This window comes from Callionymus lyra, chromosome 19 (assembly GCF_982586985.1).
Source record: "Callionymus lyra chromosome 19, fCalLyr1.hap1.1, whole genome shotgun sequence".
Taxonomy (NCBI): domain Eukaryota; kingdom Metazoa; phylum Chordata; class Actinopteri; order Syngnathiformes; family Callionymidae; genus Callionymus; species Callionymus lyra.
The window spans coordinates 6903680-6920720 of NC_141836.1; the positions used below are offsets into that span (position 1 = coordinate 6903680).

General features: G+C 42.6%; 2 protein-coding genes across 2 annotated transcripts; both read right to left on the reverse strand.

Moving 5' to 3' along the window:
• Nucleotides 1–1429: 1429 nt before the first annotated feature.
• On the reverse strand, nt 1430–7140 carry arf3a (ARF GTPase 3a). Its single transcript, XM_087781015.1, has 5 exons — nt 7103–7140; nt 4938–5099; nt 4062–4172; nt 3832–3956; nt 1430–2841 (listed from the first exon to the last, which is right to left on the reverse strand). The coding sequence occupies exons 2-5, from the start codon at nt 5083–5085 to the stop codon at nt 2680–2682; spliced, it is 546 nt and encodes a 181-aa protein (XP_087637141.1). The 5' UTR covers nt 5086–5099; nt 7103–7140; the 3' UTR covers nt 1430–2679.
• A 4857-nt stretch (nt 7141–11997) lies between these two features.
• wnt10b (wingless-type MMTV integration site family, member 10b) lies at nt 11998–16629 on the reverse strand. Its single transcript, XM_087781005.1, has 4 exons — nt 16502–16629; nt 14594–14859; nt 14123–14523; nt 11998–12468 (listed from the first exon to the last, which is right to left on the reverse strand). Exons 1-4 carry the CDS (start codon nt 16576–16578, stop codon nt 11998–12000), a joined length of 1215 nt encoding a protein of 404 aa, XP_087637131.1. The 5' UTR covers nt 16579–16629.
• Between the last annotated feature and the right edge of the window lie 412 nt (nt 16630–17041).

Sequence of the window (17041 nt, forward strand, 5' to 3'; positions counted from 1 at the left end):
ATTATTATTATTAGCAACACTTCAATGATTGATCACGTGTAAGGTAAGGTAAAACTTTATTGATCCCTCAGGAGGTCTCCTTTGGGAAATTGTGTCCATTGAAACGTCACGTTTTAACATTAATTAAACGATCAAAAATAATTTAACATTGGTAATTAATCACATAAAAAGTATTATAGAAGTTCACAGCAATTCTTACATTTTCCTTAAAAGTGGTAGAAAAAATATATAAAAGTATAAACTCGGCGATTGATTTGAATGTTATACAAAGTGTTCCAGCAGAGGGCGACAAAGTAAGTATATTCCAACGCAACATTATTTACGGTCTGGTGACTTATTATTATTTATATAATACATTTGTTTAACCTAATTAAATATGGCCACTCTTCTGATAAAAGTCGCTTTAAACACAAGACAACTTTACAAAGACATGCACGAAAATGAATCAACACTATAACTACACATAAGTATTTATATTTAAAGAGCGCCAGGGTCACAAAGCGCTTTAACAATCAAAACAATACTCAATAAAATATATACTTAGAAGGTGAAGATAACACCGAGAACAATATAGAAGTTCCAGAAAATCAAGGAAAAAAATCACAGACGTCTGTTTTTAAAGAGGACTGACGTCACCTTAACCTGATGTTAACTAACTTTGACCTGAATACTGATACAGGTGACGTCACCATACGAAAATACAGGACTTTGAGCAAAACCCTAGCATAAGTTTGTTATGATACAATTAAATTGACAATTTTTTTTTGTTTAATTTGTTTTTTATTTTATCTTTTTTTGTTGTTTAAAATAATAAAAATGACGGGGGGGGGGGGGGGGGGGGGTCTTCTACTCAGGTAGATGAGTGGAGATGTGCAGGTGTCATTAAGACCTAGGATGTGACGTCAGGTGGAGTCTCGATGAACGAGTGAACATCTCGTTCAACATCTGTCACGTGATAAATAACCTCACGTCTCAGTCCTGTCCACTGCGCGTCCAGCTGTGAGGGCGACGTCTGTGGCCCTCCGTGCCCTCGTTCCTTCATCCATTGATGAATCGATTGTGGCGCTGCTGCCAGCGTGTCTGTGCCGCGGGTGAAGGCGTCCCGGATACGGGTGGGAATCTCAGCTATGGCACCCACCCGGGAGCCGCTATTGTGTCCGGCCAGCAGGGGGCCCGGAGCGCCGCCCGAGCCCCGCAAAACGGGCATGACCCACATACTGCTGCCGCACCCCTGGAGACACAGCGGTGGCGAGCAGGGGCCTCCTGTGATTGGCCGAGGCCTGGACCAGGAGCTGGTTTTGCAGGGGGAACCACCAGCGAGGGTCTCCATGACAAGACGGAGATTTATGTCTCCGTGACCCTTCGTGACCCCGGCTTTTTCCCGCCACCGTCCACGCATTTAATGAGACATTTTTGTGTGACGCAGCTGTGACTTTTTAAGACTTTTTTATTGATCCATCAAGAATAATTGAGTCACATTGAATCCTGCATGTGTTGGTGGCCCCGGGTCGTGACGTTAAACTTTCACAAAAGTCAGAATCAACTCAATAAATAATGAGGAAAAACTCAACAGTCGAGATCGTGATGTCGTCAATTGTTAAACGTCAAAAGAAAACAACAGAGAAGATTTTAAAAATGTCATCACAGAAGAGATAAAAGGTTGTTTAAATCATTAAAATATGATTTTAAATCATTTATGATCATTATCCTGACGGGTTTAGCTGAGTCAAGTAAGAACGATCGCACACCGACAGATATTTAGTGATGTTAGTTTCAGCTTTTAAGACAATATCTGCCTTTATAGGAGTCGCGGCCTGATGATGCGTTCACTGTCAGACGTAGCTTCATCATCTCCATCTGACGCGCCTCGATCACACTGCGAGGTAAGGCGACACAAAAAAAAACAACGTTCACAAAAAACACGACACAAAAAGCTACTTTTGCTTTTTGAAAACAAGCATTTTTGCATATAATCAGCAGGCGTTTTGAGCGTAACCAGCAGCAACAATGATCTCATAAATAATACAAACGATTTGTACCACGACGTCAACAGCTCTTGAGCAAGCACACCGGACCCGAAACGCTTGGTCAGCAGAACCACAACGAACTGACCCATCAGCGCCCAGAATACGCCCGAGAATACAACATGGCCTCGTCGGGTCGGAGATCTTTAATAAGCGAGAGTATACGTCATTTCTCATGCGGTCAATGAGAAAGCGTGCACGCACAGACACACACACTGCATTGATGTGTCTTCACACACACACCACTGCTATGATACAAGTGTGTTAGAATAGAATATTGTGGGGCTCTATTGTATTTACAAGAACCTAAATAAAAGCCTCTTCAACCTTCTCTAGAATCTGAAAAAAAAAACACAAACCTGAAGAATGAAGGGTTGAAAACTGACAAATCAAAACGAAACTGACACGAGTTCAAGATAAAATCACACGAGATAAACGCGGTTGAAGCAACACTTGAACAAATAAATCAATATTTCTCCACATGACTTGCGTGTTTGGATCTGGATGATTAAAACGCATTAAACATGTTCAAAAGAGTCACTCGCTCGTCCTCTCGGCACCGGCTCTCCACAGAAAAGAGGAGGAGGATCTGCTGAAAGCAGAACCGAGGCCCCTCCAAGTAACCCTAAGTTTCCCCTTCACCACGGACAGTCTTTCACTTCTTGTTCTTCAGCTGGGTGGCCAGCCAGTCCAGACCCTCGTACAGGCCGTCGCCGCTGGTGGCGCACGTGGCCTGGATGTACCAGTTGCGTTGACGGAGCGAGTGAAGACCCAACTTGTCCGTGATCTCGGCGGCGCTCATGGCGTTGGGAAGGTCCTGGACGGAGGGAAGGGAGGACAGTGAACTCACCACAGTAAAAAATCAAACTACTATACATGTCCTTGTGAGTGTGTATTAGCAAGAATCTGACAATACGATCACAATACAGGGACAACATATTGTGATACCGTTGTCACAAGTATATAGTTGTAGTATTGTCGAGTACTTTACTCTGGTGTTGCAGAATTTACAGACCACATGACTTTTGACGAAGTCGTTACTGCTTTCATTTGTTTTCAAACCAATTACAACATATTGTGATACTGCAGTAACAAATATATATTGTAGTATTTTCGAGTACTTGACTCTGGTGTTGCAGTATTTACAGACCACATGACTCTTGGCGAAGTCGTAACTGCTTACATTTGTTTTGAAACCAAAATATGTCCAAACATCAACTTTAAAAGATACTGGATTCTACTGTATCCTCTCGTCCTCAGTCCACTGTATGTTCTCGCCCTCAGTCATAGCTCTCTAGATCTCTTGGCAAGAATGTGGCGATACGTATATTTGATATAGTGTTGGATACAGGGTCAACAATAAAGTATATTCTGATACTGTAGTAACAAGGATATATTTGTAGTATTGTCAAGTATCTGACTCTGGTGTTGTGATAGTGTAGTAACAGTATATATTTGTAGTATTGTCGAGTATCTGACTCTGGTGTTGTGATAGTGTAGTAACAGTATATATGTGTAGTATTGTCGAGTACTTGACTCTGGTGTTTTAGTATTTACAGACCACATGACTCTTGACGAAGTCGTAACTGCTTTCATTTGTTTTCATTTCAAACCAACATATGTTAAAACATCAGCTTTAAAAGCTGCTGGAGTCACTGTATCCTCTCGTCCTCAGTCATTGCCAGGATCTCTTGGAATGTCATTGTTCTTTTAGCTTCAGAGGACGTAATAAATGCTAACACCTGGCCACTGGAAGATTAATTGCAAGACAAAAATGACAAAATATTTGCATGTTAATTGGACGAACCTGTTTGTTGGCGAAGACCAGCAGGACGGCGTCTCGCAGCTCGTCCTCGGACAGCATCCTCATCAGCTCCTCCCGGGCTTCGTTCACTCGCTCCCGGTCGTTGCTGTCCACCACGAAGATGAGACCTGCAGGAGGAGAGGGTTGTCACACACACTATCCACCTTTCTCCCACCGAGCACCATGGTCTCAGATTTAGAGGAGCCCATGCACAGTGAGCACTGGAACCTGACCTTGGGTGTTCTGGAAGTAGTGCCGCCACAGTGGCCGGATCTTGTCCTGGCCGCCCACGTCCCACACGGTGAAGCTGATGTTCTTGTACTCGACCGTTTCCACGTTGAAGCCTGAGAGGAAGAAGACAATGTTCACGTACTTTTCTCACGACACATAACACCACTTTATAGTCAGTGTAGAGGAGGGAGTGAGAATAAAACAAAACACAGCATTGATTATTCCAAGCACTGTTACGGTTAAAAAATATATATATATATATATATACATATATATATATATATATTTCAATATTTCAATATTTATTATTATTATTTTTGTGTTCCAAATTATATTTTATTTGTATCATATTTATTTTATGAATACTATAATAATATAATAAAGTGTGTGTTAAATAAATAAATTCGATTTTAAAATGTACATGCAAATATTCACTGCGTTTGTTCATTTTTGTGTCGCAATTGAACTTTTTGCTGCTAGATAGCAGCGGTCATTAAGCAAAATTCTCGGTGATGGCTGAGGACGAGAGGATACAGTCGACTCCAGCTACTTTTAAAGCTGATGTTTGAACATTTGTTTGGTTTCAAAACAAACAAAAGCAGTTACGACTTCGTAAAGAGTCATGTGTTCTGAAAATTACAATACTACAATACTACAAATATATAATTATTGCTACTGTAAAAATATATTGTACCGTATCGCCGAAGTATCTTAGTATGTATCGTATCACCAGATGCTGGTAAATACACTGTAGTAATAGCGTAGAGGTTATTTTACAAACTAATACATCTGTCATCTTGACTCTCCACTGACATTAGACCTGCCCCCCAGCAGATCGACCTACAGGAAGTCATTCTGCAACTGAGCAGCCATCTCACCGATGGTGGGGATGGTGGTGACGATCTCGCCCAGCTTCAGCTTGTAGAGGATGGTGGTCTTCCCGGCAGCATCCAGTCCCACCATCAGGATCCGCATCTCCTTCTTGCCGATCAGGCTCTTGAGCAGGTTGCTGAAGATGTTGCCCATGATGACTCGTACGGCTGCAGACGGAGGAGAAGAGCCAGGAAGCCAAAGACGACCATCAGTCACAAAAGTTAAATCAAAATATACTTGTCACATCGTGATGAAGTGAGGCAGTCAAGGCTGGTCTTTCATTTTGAAAACACATTTGGAACAAACATCCAAGCTGCAGGTGTTTCACTCGACAACATCACATTCCAGAAGCTTCTCAAAGAAAAACCCAAAAGTTTCCCTTTGAACTGAGAAGAAACATCCGAGTCGGGTGGAACATCTGATCCTCTCTGGTCGATGGGGTTTCAGAAGCCGACCACAGAAACTGACCCGGGACCAGGTGTAGGGATTAAATCTTCCTGGTTTGGTGGGAGCGTGTGCTGACGTGGCCTGGACAGGAAGAGAGCGGCGGCTCGCCTGGTGACTGAAGGACCACTGAGGAGGACTTTTTATAGCTTCAGCATGATCACATCATGACACAGAACTTTTTTAAAGTCCACGATGTTCCTGCATCTACGACATCCACTCAGGTGTCAGTAGAACAGTCAACAGCCATAATTACTGATTTAAACTGAGTTTACGTGGCATTTTCTCTTATTAATGTAGTTTTAAACAAAGCTTTGTAGGTACTAGGAGTGTGAGAAAACACTTTATATCGCAATATTTATTTCACAATATTGCAATGATATGCAATATCACTGCAACATTTGTTTTTTCAGATAATATTTTTATGCTTTAACAATATAGTGTATATAAAATAAAATATTTACAATTAACATCATTTGTTCATTTTTGTGTTGCAATTAAACTTCTGGCCACTAGATGTCAGAAGTCCTTATGTCCCCTGCAGCTATATGATATATATATATAACGAAATCCAGAGATATTTTTGTTTCAAAACAAATTAAGTACCAGAGTCAAGTACTCAGGCAATACTCAATGCAAATCTGTAGTATTGCAATATTAATTGTATCTGTGCCCTTGTATCCTATCGCCAGATTCTTAACAATAAACAACACTATTAGTTACAGAAAACTGTATTGTTTTACTTTTTAAACACACAATTATAGAGACATTTTTATTGACAAGTGCAGCAAATGGTGTTTTTCTACTTTGACAACGTGTTTTCTTTCTACATCATTTTTATTTGTTCAGGCTTTTCCTTGATTTTCTGTAACTCCTGTGTTGTTCTCATTGTTATCTTGATTTTTTAACTATTTATTTCATTGAGTATTGTTTTGATTTTTTAAGCACTTTGTGACCCTGGTCTGGGAAAGCGCTAAATAAATACAAATTACTTACTTACTTACTTACATGTGAGACACGGTTTCTTCAAAATACCAACGTTTGTGCTTCAAAAGTGAATGTTTTAAGTGGTTTAATCTCCAGATCTATACTGACATCTGACTTCCCTGATGATTGTGCAAGTCGAACTATTCGTGGCAGAGCTGACGGATGGATATTTACTTCCTCATTCTTGCTTCACCCTCCAAAAATAAAGAGTCCAAATCAGACAAGTATGTTTTTTTTTTGTTTTTTTTAATCGTCCTCAAGGCCACACTCTGGCCTGGGAATGTCTCGTCTTCACCACCACGACATTTAATGTTTGACTCTTGACTCAATTTAAACGAATCCCTCAGATATAAAAGAGAAAAACTAGATGTTTTATAAAATTCATTCATTCATTTCTGACTTTAGCCTTTAGCTTAGCATCCTCCAGCTCATGACAGCAGCAGAGAAGATGCAGGTGTCATGAGGAGAGTCATAGACACGGAACTATACACGTAATAATGTTCTTATTTAAAATAAAAACATCGTATTTCGTTAGTTTCTGATATAAAAACTGAACATTTCCATCTTCATCTTCAGTCACGATGAGCCTCAGCTCGGCCTGAGTCTCTCGAATAACGGCGTGTTTCTCGTCGACACGCTTCAAATGTCTTCCAGCGACAGTCACGGTTACGTTTATGTTGAAAGGCGCGACATTCGAGCGTGACAAGCGTTTGTTTGGTTTGTTCGTCTCCTCACTCACCCTCAGCGGCAGACAGACGTCCAGCTGGATCCAGGAGCGCCGGGCCGGAGTCTCGCGAGAACTCTTGGACGCACGGACAAAACAAGTAGTTCTCGCGAGAAGTGAAGCAGCTACAGCAGGTCTGGCAGCTTTTCACCTGTTTCAACCTCAGTAACCTGTTTCATCACAGACTTCATCAAGACTTGAGAAAAATGACTTCAGACATTTTAAATATGTGTTTACGTCGCAGCTTGAGGAATAAAGTCGTTGAGCCCGAAATACAAATTAAAAGTTTTCAGCAGTGGACAGTGGCGTGAATGTAGAGGATGTGTAGCGTCTGCAGCCTTGAATTATTCACTCCTGAACAACAGTCTCGATGAATAAGTCAGTGACGACAGTAACATGATGCTGTGACGACAACTGTTTACACACTAGTAGGAATGAAGGAGGAAGTGAGGAAGTGAACTTTTCCTTCTGTTTAATGACTGATGGATGGAAGATATGGGAAGGAAAATGGACTGATTATTATGGATGAATGGATGATGGACGGATAGGTGACAGATAAAGGATGGATAGATGATGATGGATGAATGGATGGATGGATGAAAGATTACTTTTTGGAAGATGTTGGATGGAAGATGGAGGATATATGTAAGATGAACAATGGATGGACAGATGGTGGATTGAAGATGAAGGATGGATGACTGATGATGGATAATTGGATTGAAAATGAAGGATGGATGAAAGTTGGATGTCAGATGATGGATGGATGATTGATGGAAGATGAAGAATTGCTGACAGGTGGATGATGGATGGAAGATGAAGGATGGATTGATGGATGGCCGGACAGTTGTATGATTATTGATGGTTGATGAATGGATGGATGATTGAGGATGAAGGATGGATGACAGATGATGGATGGATGGAAGCAGAAAGATGTAAAATGGATGGGTGATGAAATATAAAGGATGTATGACAGATGATGGATTAAAGATGAAGGATGAATGATGCATGGAAGATGAAGGAAGGGTCAATGGATGGATGATGGAAGAAGAAGGATGAATGGATGGATGGATGGAATGATGGACAATTGATGATGGATGGATGGATGGATGGATGGATGGGTGGATGGATGGATGATGGATGGATGGATGATGGACATATGATGGATGGATGATGGACAGATGAGGGAGGGAGGGAGGGTGGGAGGGATGGAGGGAGGGAGGGAGGGAGGGAAGGATGGATGGATAAATGGATGGATGATAGACAGATGATGGATGGATGGATGGATGAATGGGGGGAGGGAGGGATGGATGGATGGATGGATGGATGGATGGATGGATGGATGGAGGGATGGATGATGGATGGATGGATGGATGGATGGATGGATGGATGGATGGATGGATGGATGGATGGATGGATGGATGGATGGATGGATGGATGGATGATGGATGGATGGATGGATGGATGGATGGATGGATGGATGGATGGATGGATGGATGGATGGATGGATGGATGGATGGATGGATGGATGGATGGATGGATGGATGGATGGATGGATGGATTGATGGATGGTTCACAGCATTAAACTCATGTGTTCCTCAGTAGTTGAGCCACACCAGGGCCACTGGGATTCAAACCAACAACCCACCAAGTGAACAATCGTGGTGATCAAGTCCCGCCCGAGTGTGACCCACTGAGTTCTGGAGGTGTTGATCAGTGTGTGAGCAGATGTCAGCGGCAGCAGATTACGGGGTGGAGCGGATGTTCGGGGGGGTCCTCGGGCCGCGGGGGGGTTCCAGCGGGCACGGGCGGGCGGCACCGGAGGTGGGCTCGGAGGCAGCGGCGTCTGAAGTGTGTGCCAGCGGCACCGGTCCGGTGCAGAAACTAATGAGGCTGTTTGAAGTGGAGATGTTTTCTCTGCTGCTCCTCACCAGCCACATCAAACATGGAGGAGACTCCAGATGTCTGGAGGCTTCTCTTTACTCAGACTTTATTCACGACCCGGTCCGTCCCCCGCTCCGCATCTGGACCTGGATCTCAGCGCTGAGCTCTGGATCCAGCTAAACTCCGTACATATAATCATGGTGTCGCTGCGAGAGGCTGACTTTTATCTCCGGACTTCCTCCCTGCTCTGTCATTTCAGCTCTGCTTCTTATTAGTCCACCGGTCTCGGGTCAGTGCAAGACTCAGCCGTGGACGGACTCGTGTCCCTGAAGCACTGGAGCTCCACCTGAGCCGGACCTTCTTCACGACTGACATACTTTATTTTATTTACGATATTCTGTCGATAGTCAACAAGGCCTTCAAATATAATAGTAGTTTTTTTGTCAATAAATTGTGTATAAAATATATATATTTTAAATTTTAATTTACTATTAACATGCAAATATTCGACCCACATGACTACCTGTCGTCTCTCAAAAACAGGTCAATATGCTGGACGGGGTCTAATGTCAGTGGTGTGTCAAAATGGCAGATGTATATAAAAGAACCTCTACACAAGAGGCTGGGGAAAATATATAAATACAGTTGAACATTATTCAAACGTACTATCGCCTTTTGTATAAAAAAAAAAATTGTCAGTCTAATGTCAGTGGAGAGTCAAAATGGCCGATGTATCAGTTTTTAAAACGGGCGGAAGGAAGTATATTGATACACTTAAATACAGCCATTTACTCACATGATACTATTTTCGTTACTCACTAATTGTTTGAAAAATACACTTTAAATTATTTATGTTTGGCCTTATTTTGTATAATTTTTGGTAGTTTATATTTCAATAAAGTGTATATAAAACACAATAGTAAATAATATAAACAGAGTTGTTTTTTTTAAACTTACAAATAAACCGAGTTCTTTCATTTTTGTTTTGTAAAATAACTTCCCGCCACTAGATGGCAGCATTCATTACGTCCTAAATGAAAAAATAAAATCCCGTAAGATCCAGGTGATGACTGAGGACGAGAGGATACAGTCGACTCCAGAAGCTTTTAAAGCTGATGTTTGGACATATTTTGATTTCAGAACAAATTAAGTACAAGAAGTACTCGCCAACACTACAAATACATTCTTGTTTCTACAGTATCACGATACATTGTACGACTGTCGCTGTATCCTGACATGTATCGTGATACATATCGTGATATTTATCGTGATACGTATGTCGACAGATTCTGACAAAATAAGAGAAAATAAAAAAATGTAAAGTAATTTATTTCAAGTCCTGACGACCCACTGCCCTGAACCGACCAGAACCGGCGGCACCAGAGACTCACACATGGAGGAGACGGCGGCAGGAAATTCCCTCCTCTGGGCCGGACCCGTGCAGAAATGCAAACCAGAAGCTCCAGAACCTTATCATTCCACAGTCGGATCTAAATGTCAAACAGACAGTCGGGCCGCCGGCGCCACCATTCCAGCGAGGGCCCAGATCCTCGCCTAAGACCAGACAAACAACACTTAATTGGCGTTAGATCCGATCACGGAGCGAAGTTCTGCCTGCAGACGGGTCGCGGAGACAGTCGGATCATCCCAAGTATCTGGGAATGTCCAGGTGTCGGCGGTCGACGGGAGAGGTCACGTAGAGGTCAACCTGGAGGTTTTCAGTATTCGCTCTTGATCGTGATGATGTGTGAGAGAGAGTGCACGAGTGTGTGTGTGTATGAGTGTGTGTTAGTGTGTGTTTAGAAGTGTGGGGTTTTAGTTGTATTGCTGTTTATAAATGTGCATTTCAGTGTGTTTGTGTGTGTGTTTGTGTGTGCATGGAAGCATGTCTGGGTGTACACAAACTGCAAGTGAGCATGTTTGTGTATGTGCAGGTGTGTGCAATTGTGTGAGTGAGTGTAAGACGGTGTGTGCGACTGTTTCTGCATGTTTGTGATTATGTATGTGATTGTGTGTTTGTGTGAACTTGTGTTTTTGCATGTGTGTGTTGGAATGTGAGCATGTATTAGTGTACCTTAGTTTGTGTGTAAGTGTGTGCATGTATGTTTGTGAATTTGCAAGTTTCCTTGAGTGTATTTGTTAATTTGTGTATAAGAGTGTGTGCTTGTGAGAGCATGCATGCATGTGGGTGTGTAGAAGTGTGTGCAAGTATGAGTAAGCATGTTTGTGTATCTGCAAGTGTTTGAGAGTGTGTAGGACTGTTTTGCATGTTTGTCCGTTATGTGTGGTTGTGTGCATGTGTGTGAATGTGTGGTTGTGTGCATGTGTGTGAATGTGTATGTGTGATTGTGTGCATGTGTGTGAACGTGTATGTGTGGTTGTGTGCATGTGTTTAAAAATGTATGTGTGGTTGTGTGCATGTGTGTGAATGTGTATGTGTGGTTGTGTGCATGTGTTTAAAAATGTATGTGTGGTTGTGTGCATGTGTGTGAATGTGCATGTGTGGTTGTGTGCATGTGTGTGAATGTGAATGTGTGGTTGTGTGCATGTGTGTGAATGTGTATGTGTGGTTGTGTGAATGTGTGTATTTGTGTGTCTGTAAGTCTGTGTTAGTTTCACTTTTGTTGGTAAATGTGTGAAGGTTTGTGAGTGTTTGTTAATTTGTGTATAAGGGTGTGTTTGTGTGTGCATGCATACTTGTGTGTGTGTGTGTGTGTAGGTGTGGTTGTGTAAGTGTGTTGTTTAGTCTGTGAGAGGTCCGGCCCCTACATTGTGTGGAGAGTGTGTGTGTGAGTGTGTGTTGTGGGTCGACCAGCAGTCACTTCAGTCCAATATTAATGAGTTCATATTCACACATGTACAAAAGGAGGAAACATGATGAGTCAGCATGTTTGTTGGTGTTGGTTGTGTTGTGTTCACGGCTGACGGCGCCGCGTCTAAACACTCCATGAGTCACTCCAGCATCTCCTCGTCTGAGACGGCGGAGAAAATCCATCCCAGATGAGGAGTGTCGACGGGAAGTCCGGGGTCTACTTGCACACGTTGACCCACTCGGTGACCCGGCACTCGTCGCACAGCACGTAGCAGCACCAGTGGAACCTGCAGCCGCAGCGCTCGCTGCGCGTGTGCTTGAGGATGTTGTGTCCGCGGCCGCAGCACAGCGACCCGCAGCCGTCCGTGCTGCTGCTGCTCTTGTTGCAGATGCGTCCTCGCGTCCCCGGGGCCTCGGCCGACTCCTCGCAGTAGTCCGGGCTCTTCTCGAAGAACACCAGCTCCCGCGCCATGCTGCCTCGCCGGCGCCCCCTGCTGAAGCCGCCCAGGCGGTCGAAGGCGCCGCTGTTCTTGTTCTGAGAGTCCACGAAGATGGCCGACCGGAACTTCTGCTTCAGCAGCGAGCCCACCAGCCGGAACTCCGGAGACACGTGCCAGCAGGTTTTGAACTGGCAGCTTCCCGACGCTCCGTGGCATTTACACTTCCTCCTGGTGTTGTCCAGGACCACCTGTGGAGAGAAGCGTCGTCATGTCAACGACACATGGACGTGGACTTTGCATTTGTAGCATTTTTTAAACTTTTTTGAGAGCTAAATTTTCTGAATGATGGTTACATTTACAAGTATTTGCAACAATTTGGTTTTGCTGCTTTTTCCTCATAATATTTAATTGAAGTAAAAAAAATAGTGTTTTTCTGGATTTTGTATTTAGAAAATCACATTTCTGGAATTTCAGAAACATTTCTTTGTGATCACATGTTCCGCCGGGACTTTGAATTTTACATCATTTATTTATATTTTTAAAGACGAACATTTCTGTCTTTTGTCTGTCCATCCATTTACCTGTACCGGTTTCTTGCCCTTTTCTTCCTTATGGGGATTTTTTTTACTACTATTTTGACTGGAAAAAAAGGCTTTTTACTTGAGACTCTCATATTCGATATTTTTCAGTAACATTCTTTGTAACATCTTTGTAAAATTTTTGTAACATTTTTCTGTAAAAGTTTTTATGACATTTTTCTATAACATATTTTGTAACATTTTTGTGACATTTTTGTAACATTTTTTGTAACATTTTTTTGTAACATTTTCTGTAACGTTTTTATAACATTTTTTGTAACATTTTTGCAACATTTTTGTGACATTTTTTGTAACATTTTTGTAACATTTTCTATAACATCTCTGTAACATTTTTGTAACTTTTTTGTAACATTTTTGTGACATTTTTGTAACATTTTTTGTAACATTTTTTGTAACATTTTTTGTAACATTTTTTGTAACATTTTCTGTAACGTTTTAATAACATTTTTTGTAACATTTTGTGACATTTTTTGTAACATTTTTGTAACATTTTCTATAACATCTCTGTAACATTTTTAAAACTTTTTTGTAACATTTTTTGTAACATTTTCTGTAACGTTTTTGTAACTTTTTTGTAACTTTTTTGTAACATTTTTCTGTAAAATTTATTTGTAACATTTTTTTGTAACATTTTTCTGAAACGTTTTTCTCTAACATTTTTGTAACATTTTTTGTAACATTTTTGTAACATTTTTGTAACATTTTTTGTAACATTTTTGTAACATTTTTGTATAATTTTTTGTAACATTTTTTGTAACATTTTTGTAACATTTTTTGTAACATTTTTCTGAAACATTTTTCTGTAACATTTTTCTGTAACATTTTTGTAACATTTTTGTAACATTTTTTGTAACATTTTTGTAACATTTTTGTAACATATTTTGTAACATATTTTGTAACATTTTTTGTAACTTTTTTGTAACATTTTTGTGACATTTTTTGTAACATTTTTGTGACATTTTTTGTAACATTTCTGTTACATTTTTTTGTAACATTTTTGTAACATTTGTGTGACTTTTTTCTGTAACATTTTTTGTAACATTTTTGTAACATTTTTTGTAACATTTTTTGTAACATTTTTCTGAAACATTTTTCTGTAACATCTCTAACACTTTTGTAACATTTTTTGTATAATTTTTTGTAACATTTCTGAAACATTTTTTGTAATATTTTTTGTAACATTTTTTGTAATATTTTTTGTAATATTTTTTGTAACATTTGTTGCAACATTTTGTGGATTTCTTTCTTCAGTTTCGTCCTTCTAAGACTTCAGGGAATGACGTTCTCAAAGGTACCGACTCACCTGTCGACCGACGCGGTTGTTGTGGAACCTCATGCGCGCGTGGATGTCTCTGGACGAGCGTCGTGAGTCCAGCCAGTCTCTGGAGAATCGTTCCCCGAAGCGCACGTCGTGGCTGCAGCCGGACCACTGCCACGTCTCCTGCGCCCGCTCGCCAGGTGAGGCCTTGTCGCCGCGGTAACCGCGCACCTCCGGCGGCAGCGAGCGGGTCACGCCGACCCCGCCCTTGCGCAGGGTCTGCAGCTGCAGCAGCGCCAGCTTCGCCCGGATCTTGTCGTCGTCGTCGTGGCGACGCTTGGCCTCGCAGCCGCACCCTCGCAGCTTTCCCAGGCTGCAGGCCGAGGCCACAGAGTGGGCCACGCCCGCCGCCAGCAGGGCCACGGAGAAGGCGCTCTCACGAAAACCTGGGGCCCAGAAGAAGAGCTGAAGACCACAGACTGACCAAGGCTCGCTGACGGACCATCAAGACCTCACCTCTGTTGAGGATGCTGCTGCTGTGGGGGGGCAGCTTGCTCAGGTTCTCCAGCGAGGAGCAGTTCCAGCGCTGGTCCCGCAGCTGGTTCTGGCACTCGTGCAGGGCCACCTGGATCCCCTGCAGGGCCGAGGCCGTGGCGTCCGGACTCCTCACACACATCCTCAGCTGACGCTTGCTCAGGCCCGGGAGCCTCAAGCACACGGAGTTGGGAGTCAAGACCGGATCTCTGGAGGCTTTCAGGCTCAGGATGTCGTTGCACTGCACCCTGGGAGGGGGAGGAGCAAGTTACTCATCCATCTTTTCATCCATCCATTTACCTGTTCATCCATCCATCCATCTCTACATCCATCAACCTGTTCATCTATCCAAATGTTCATCCATTCACCTGTTCATCCAACCATCCCTTCATCCATTTGTCTGTCCATCCATTTACTTGTCCATCCATCCATACATCTATTAATCCATCCAGCCATCTCTTCATCCATTAACCTGTTCATCTACCCATCCATCTCTTCATCCAACTATTCCTTCATCCATTTGTCTGTCCATCCAACCACCTCTTTAGCCAACCATCCCTTCATCCATTTGTCTGTCCATCCCTCCATCAATCTATTTATCCATCCATCCATCTCTTCATCCATTAACCTGTTCATCCACCCATCCATCTCTTCATCCAACTATTCCTTCATCCATTTGTCTGTCCATCCATCCACCTTTTCATCCAACCACCTCTTTAGCCAACCATCCATTCATTTGTCGGTCCATCCATTTACCTGTTAATCCAACCACCTGTTCATCCATCCATCCATATCTTCATCCATCAACATGTACATCCATTCATCCACCTCCTCATCCAACTATCCCTTCATCCATTTGTCTGTCCATCCATCCATCTTTTCATCCATCCACTTCTTTATCCAGCCATCCATTCTTTCATTTGTCTGTCCATCCATTTCACTTTTCATCCAACCACCTGTTCATCCATCCATCCACCTCTTCATCCATCAAAACCTATTCATCCATCCATCCACCTCATCATCTATCAACCTTTTCATCCATCTTTTCATTCATCGATCTGTTCATCCATTTGCATGTCCATCCATTATCCACCTGTTAATCATCTACCTGTTCATCCAACCATCTCTTCATCCATTTATCTGTCCATCCATCTACCATTTCATCCAACCACCTGTTCATCCACCCATCAGTTCATCCATCCACCTGTTTATCCATCTCTGTTTTCATCCAACCACCTGTTCATCCATCCACCTGTTTATCCATCTCTGTTTTCATCCATCCACCTGTTCATCCATTTGTCTGTCCACTCGTCGACCTGTTCATTCATCCACCTGTTCATCCATCTACCTGTTATTCCATCCATCTGTTCATCTACCTATGTCTTTATAAACCTTTGTTCATCCAACTATGTGTCAATCCATCTACCTTTTAATACATCCTCCTGCTCATCCATCCACCTGTTCATCCATTTACCTGTTTATCCATTTACCTATTCATCTATCCATCCATTCATCCATCTGTTCATCCATCACATATTTATCCATCAACAGATGTGTCCATCTATGTCATCCACTCACGTGTTAATCAACTTTAATTAAAGCTCTCATCCTCTGTTCTTCCCATTCATCCTTTCATCTTTTATCACATCATCCCTTTTCCTTCGCATCCATCCATGTTTCATTCATTCATTCATCCATCAATCATGGTTCTATGGTTCCATAATGTTTCACTGTAAATCAACACAACTTAAATCTGCTGAGACACACAAAGTATAGACAAATGATGGTGTGTGTGTTCAGGTGTGTACACAACAACAACACGGACGTGAAACACACAAACACGAGGTTATGGACACACACACACACACACACACACACAACATCACTCACATGAACGCAGGTGACAACAGAAGCGCCGCAGCCAGAACCAGGAGTCGGTCCAGACGGACTCGGTGTCGCAGATCCATCTCGCCGGGACTCGCTCGCGACGTGACATTAAATCTCCGGATCCACGAGTCCAGAAGTCCACAAGTGTTTTGGAAGAAGCGTCAAGTTTTATCATCGAGCAGCGAGGACGGAGGAGAGGGTGAGGGAGGGGGTGAGGAGGGGGTGAGGGAGGGGTGAGGAGGGGGTGAGGGAGGGGTGAGGAGGAAGAGGGGGGGGGACTGTTGGGGGTCATCAGGAGACTCGCTGATCGATTTATTAGAGAATAAAACACTTGTTGCTTCACGCGAAGGGAGGGAGAAAAAAAAATGAAAAAGCGATTTACACGCAGGCGCGACTTTGAGCGCGAGCACGTGACGTGAAAGAAAATGACATATTTCATGAGAGACAAACGTGAACAAACGACTTTATGAAGGGGTAACGGCTGCGGGAGGGGGGAGTCAAGGGGGGAGGGATGGGGGAGTCCACTGTACAACAGGGAGGCAG

Excerpts from the sequence above, each read along its gene's own strand:
- arf3a (XM_087781015.1), bottom strand. The coding sequence starts at position 5,085 with ATGGGCAACATCTTCAGCAACCTGCTCAAGAGCCTGATCGGCAAGAAG. Across the intron at positions 4,173-4,937 it reads CACCACCATCCCCACCATCG|GCTTCAACGTGGAAACGGTC; the intron begins GTGAGATGGCTG and ends TCTTCCTCTCAG. Across the intron at positions 2,842-3,831 it reads TGGTCTTCGCCAACAAACAG|GACCTTCCCAACGCCATGAG; the intron begins GTTCGTCCAATT and ends CCCTCCGTCCAG.
- wnt10b (XM_087781005.1), bottom strand. The coding sequence starts at position 16,578 with ATGGATCTGCGACACCGAGTCCGTCTGGACCGACTCCTGGTTCTGGCT. Across the intron at positions 14,524-14,593 it reads CAGCAGCATCCTCAACAGAG|GTTTTCGTGAGAGCGCCTTC; the intron begins GTGAGGTCTTGA and ends TCTGGGCCCCAG. Across the intron at positions 12,469-14,122 it reads ACAACCGCGTCGGTCGACAG|GTGGTCCTGGACAACACCAG; the intron begins GTGAGTCGGTAC and ends TTCTCTCCACAG.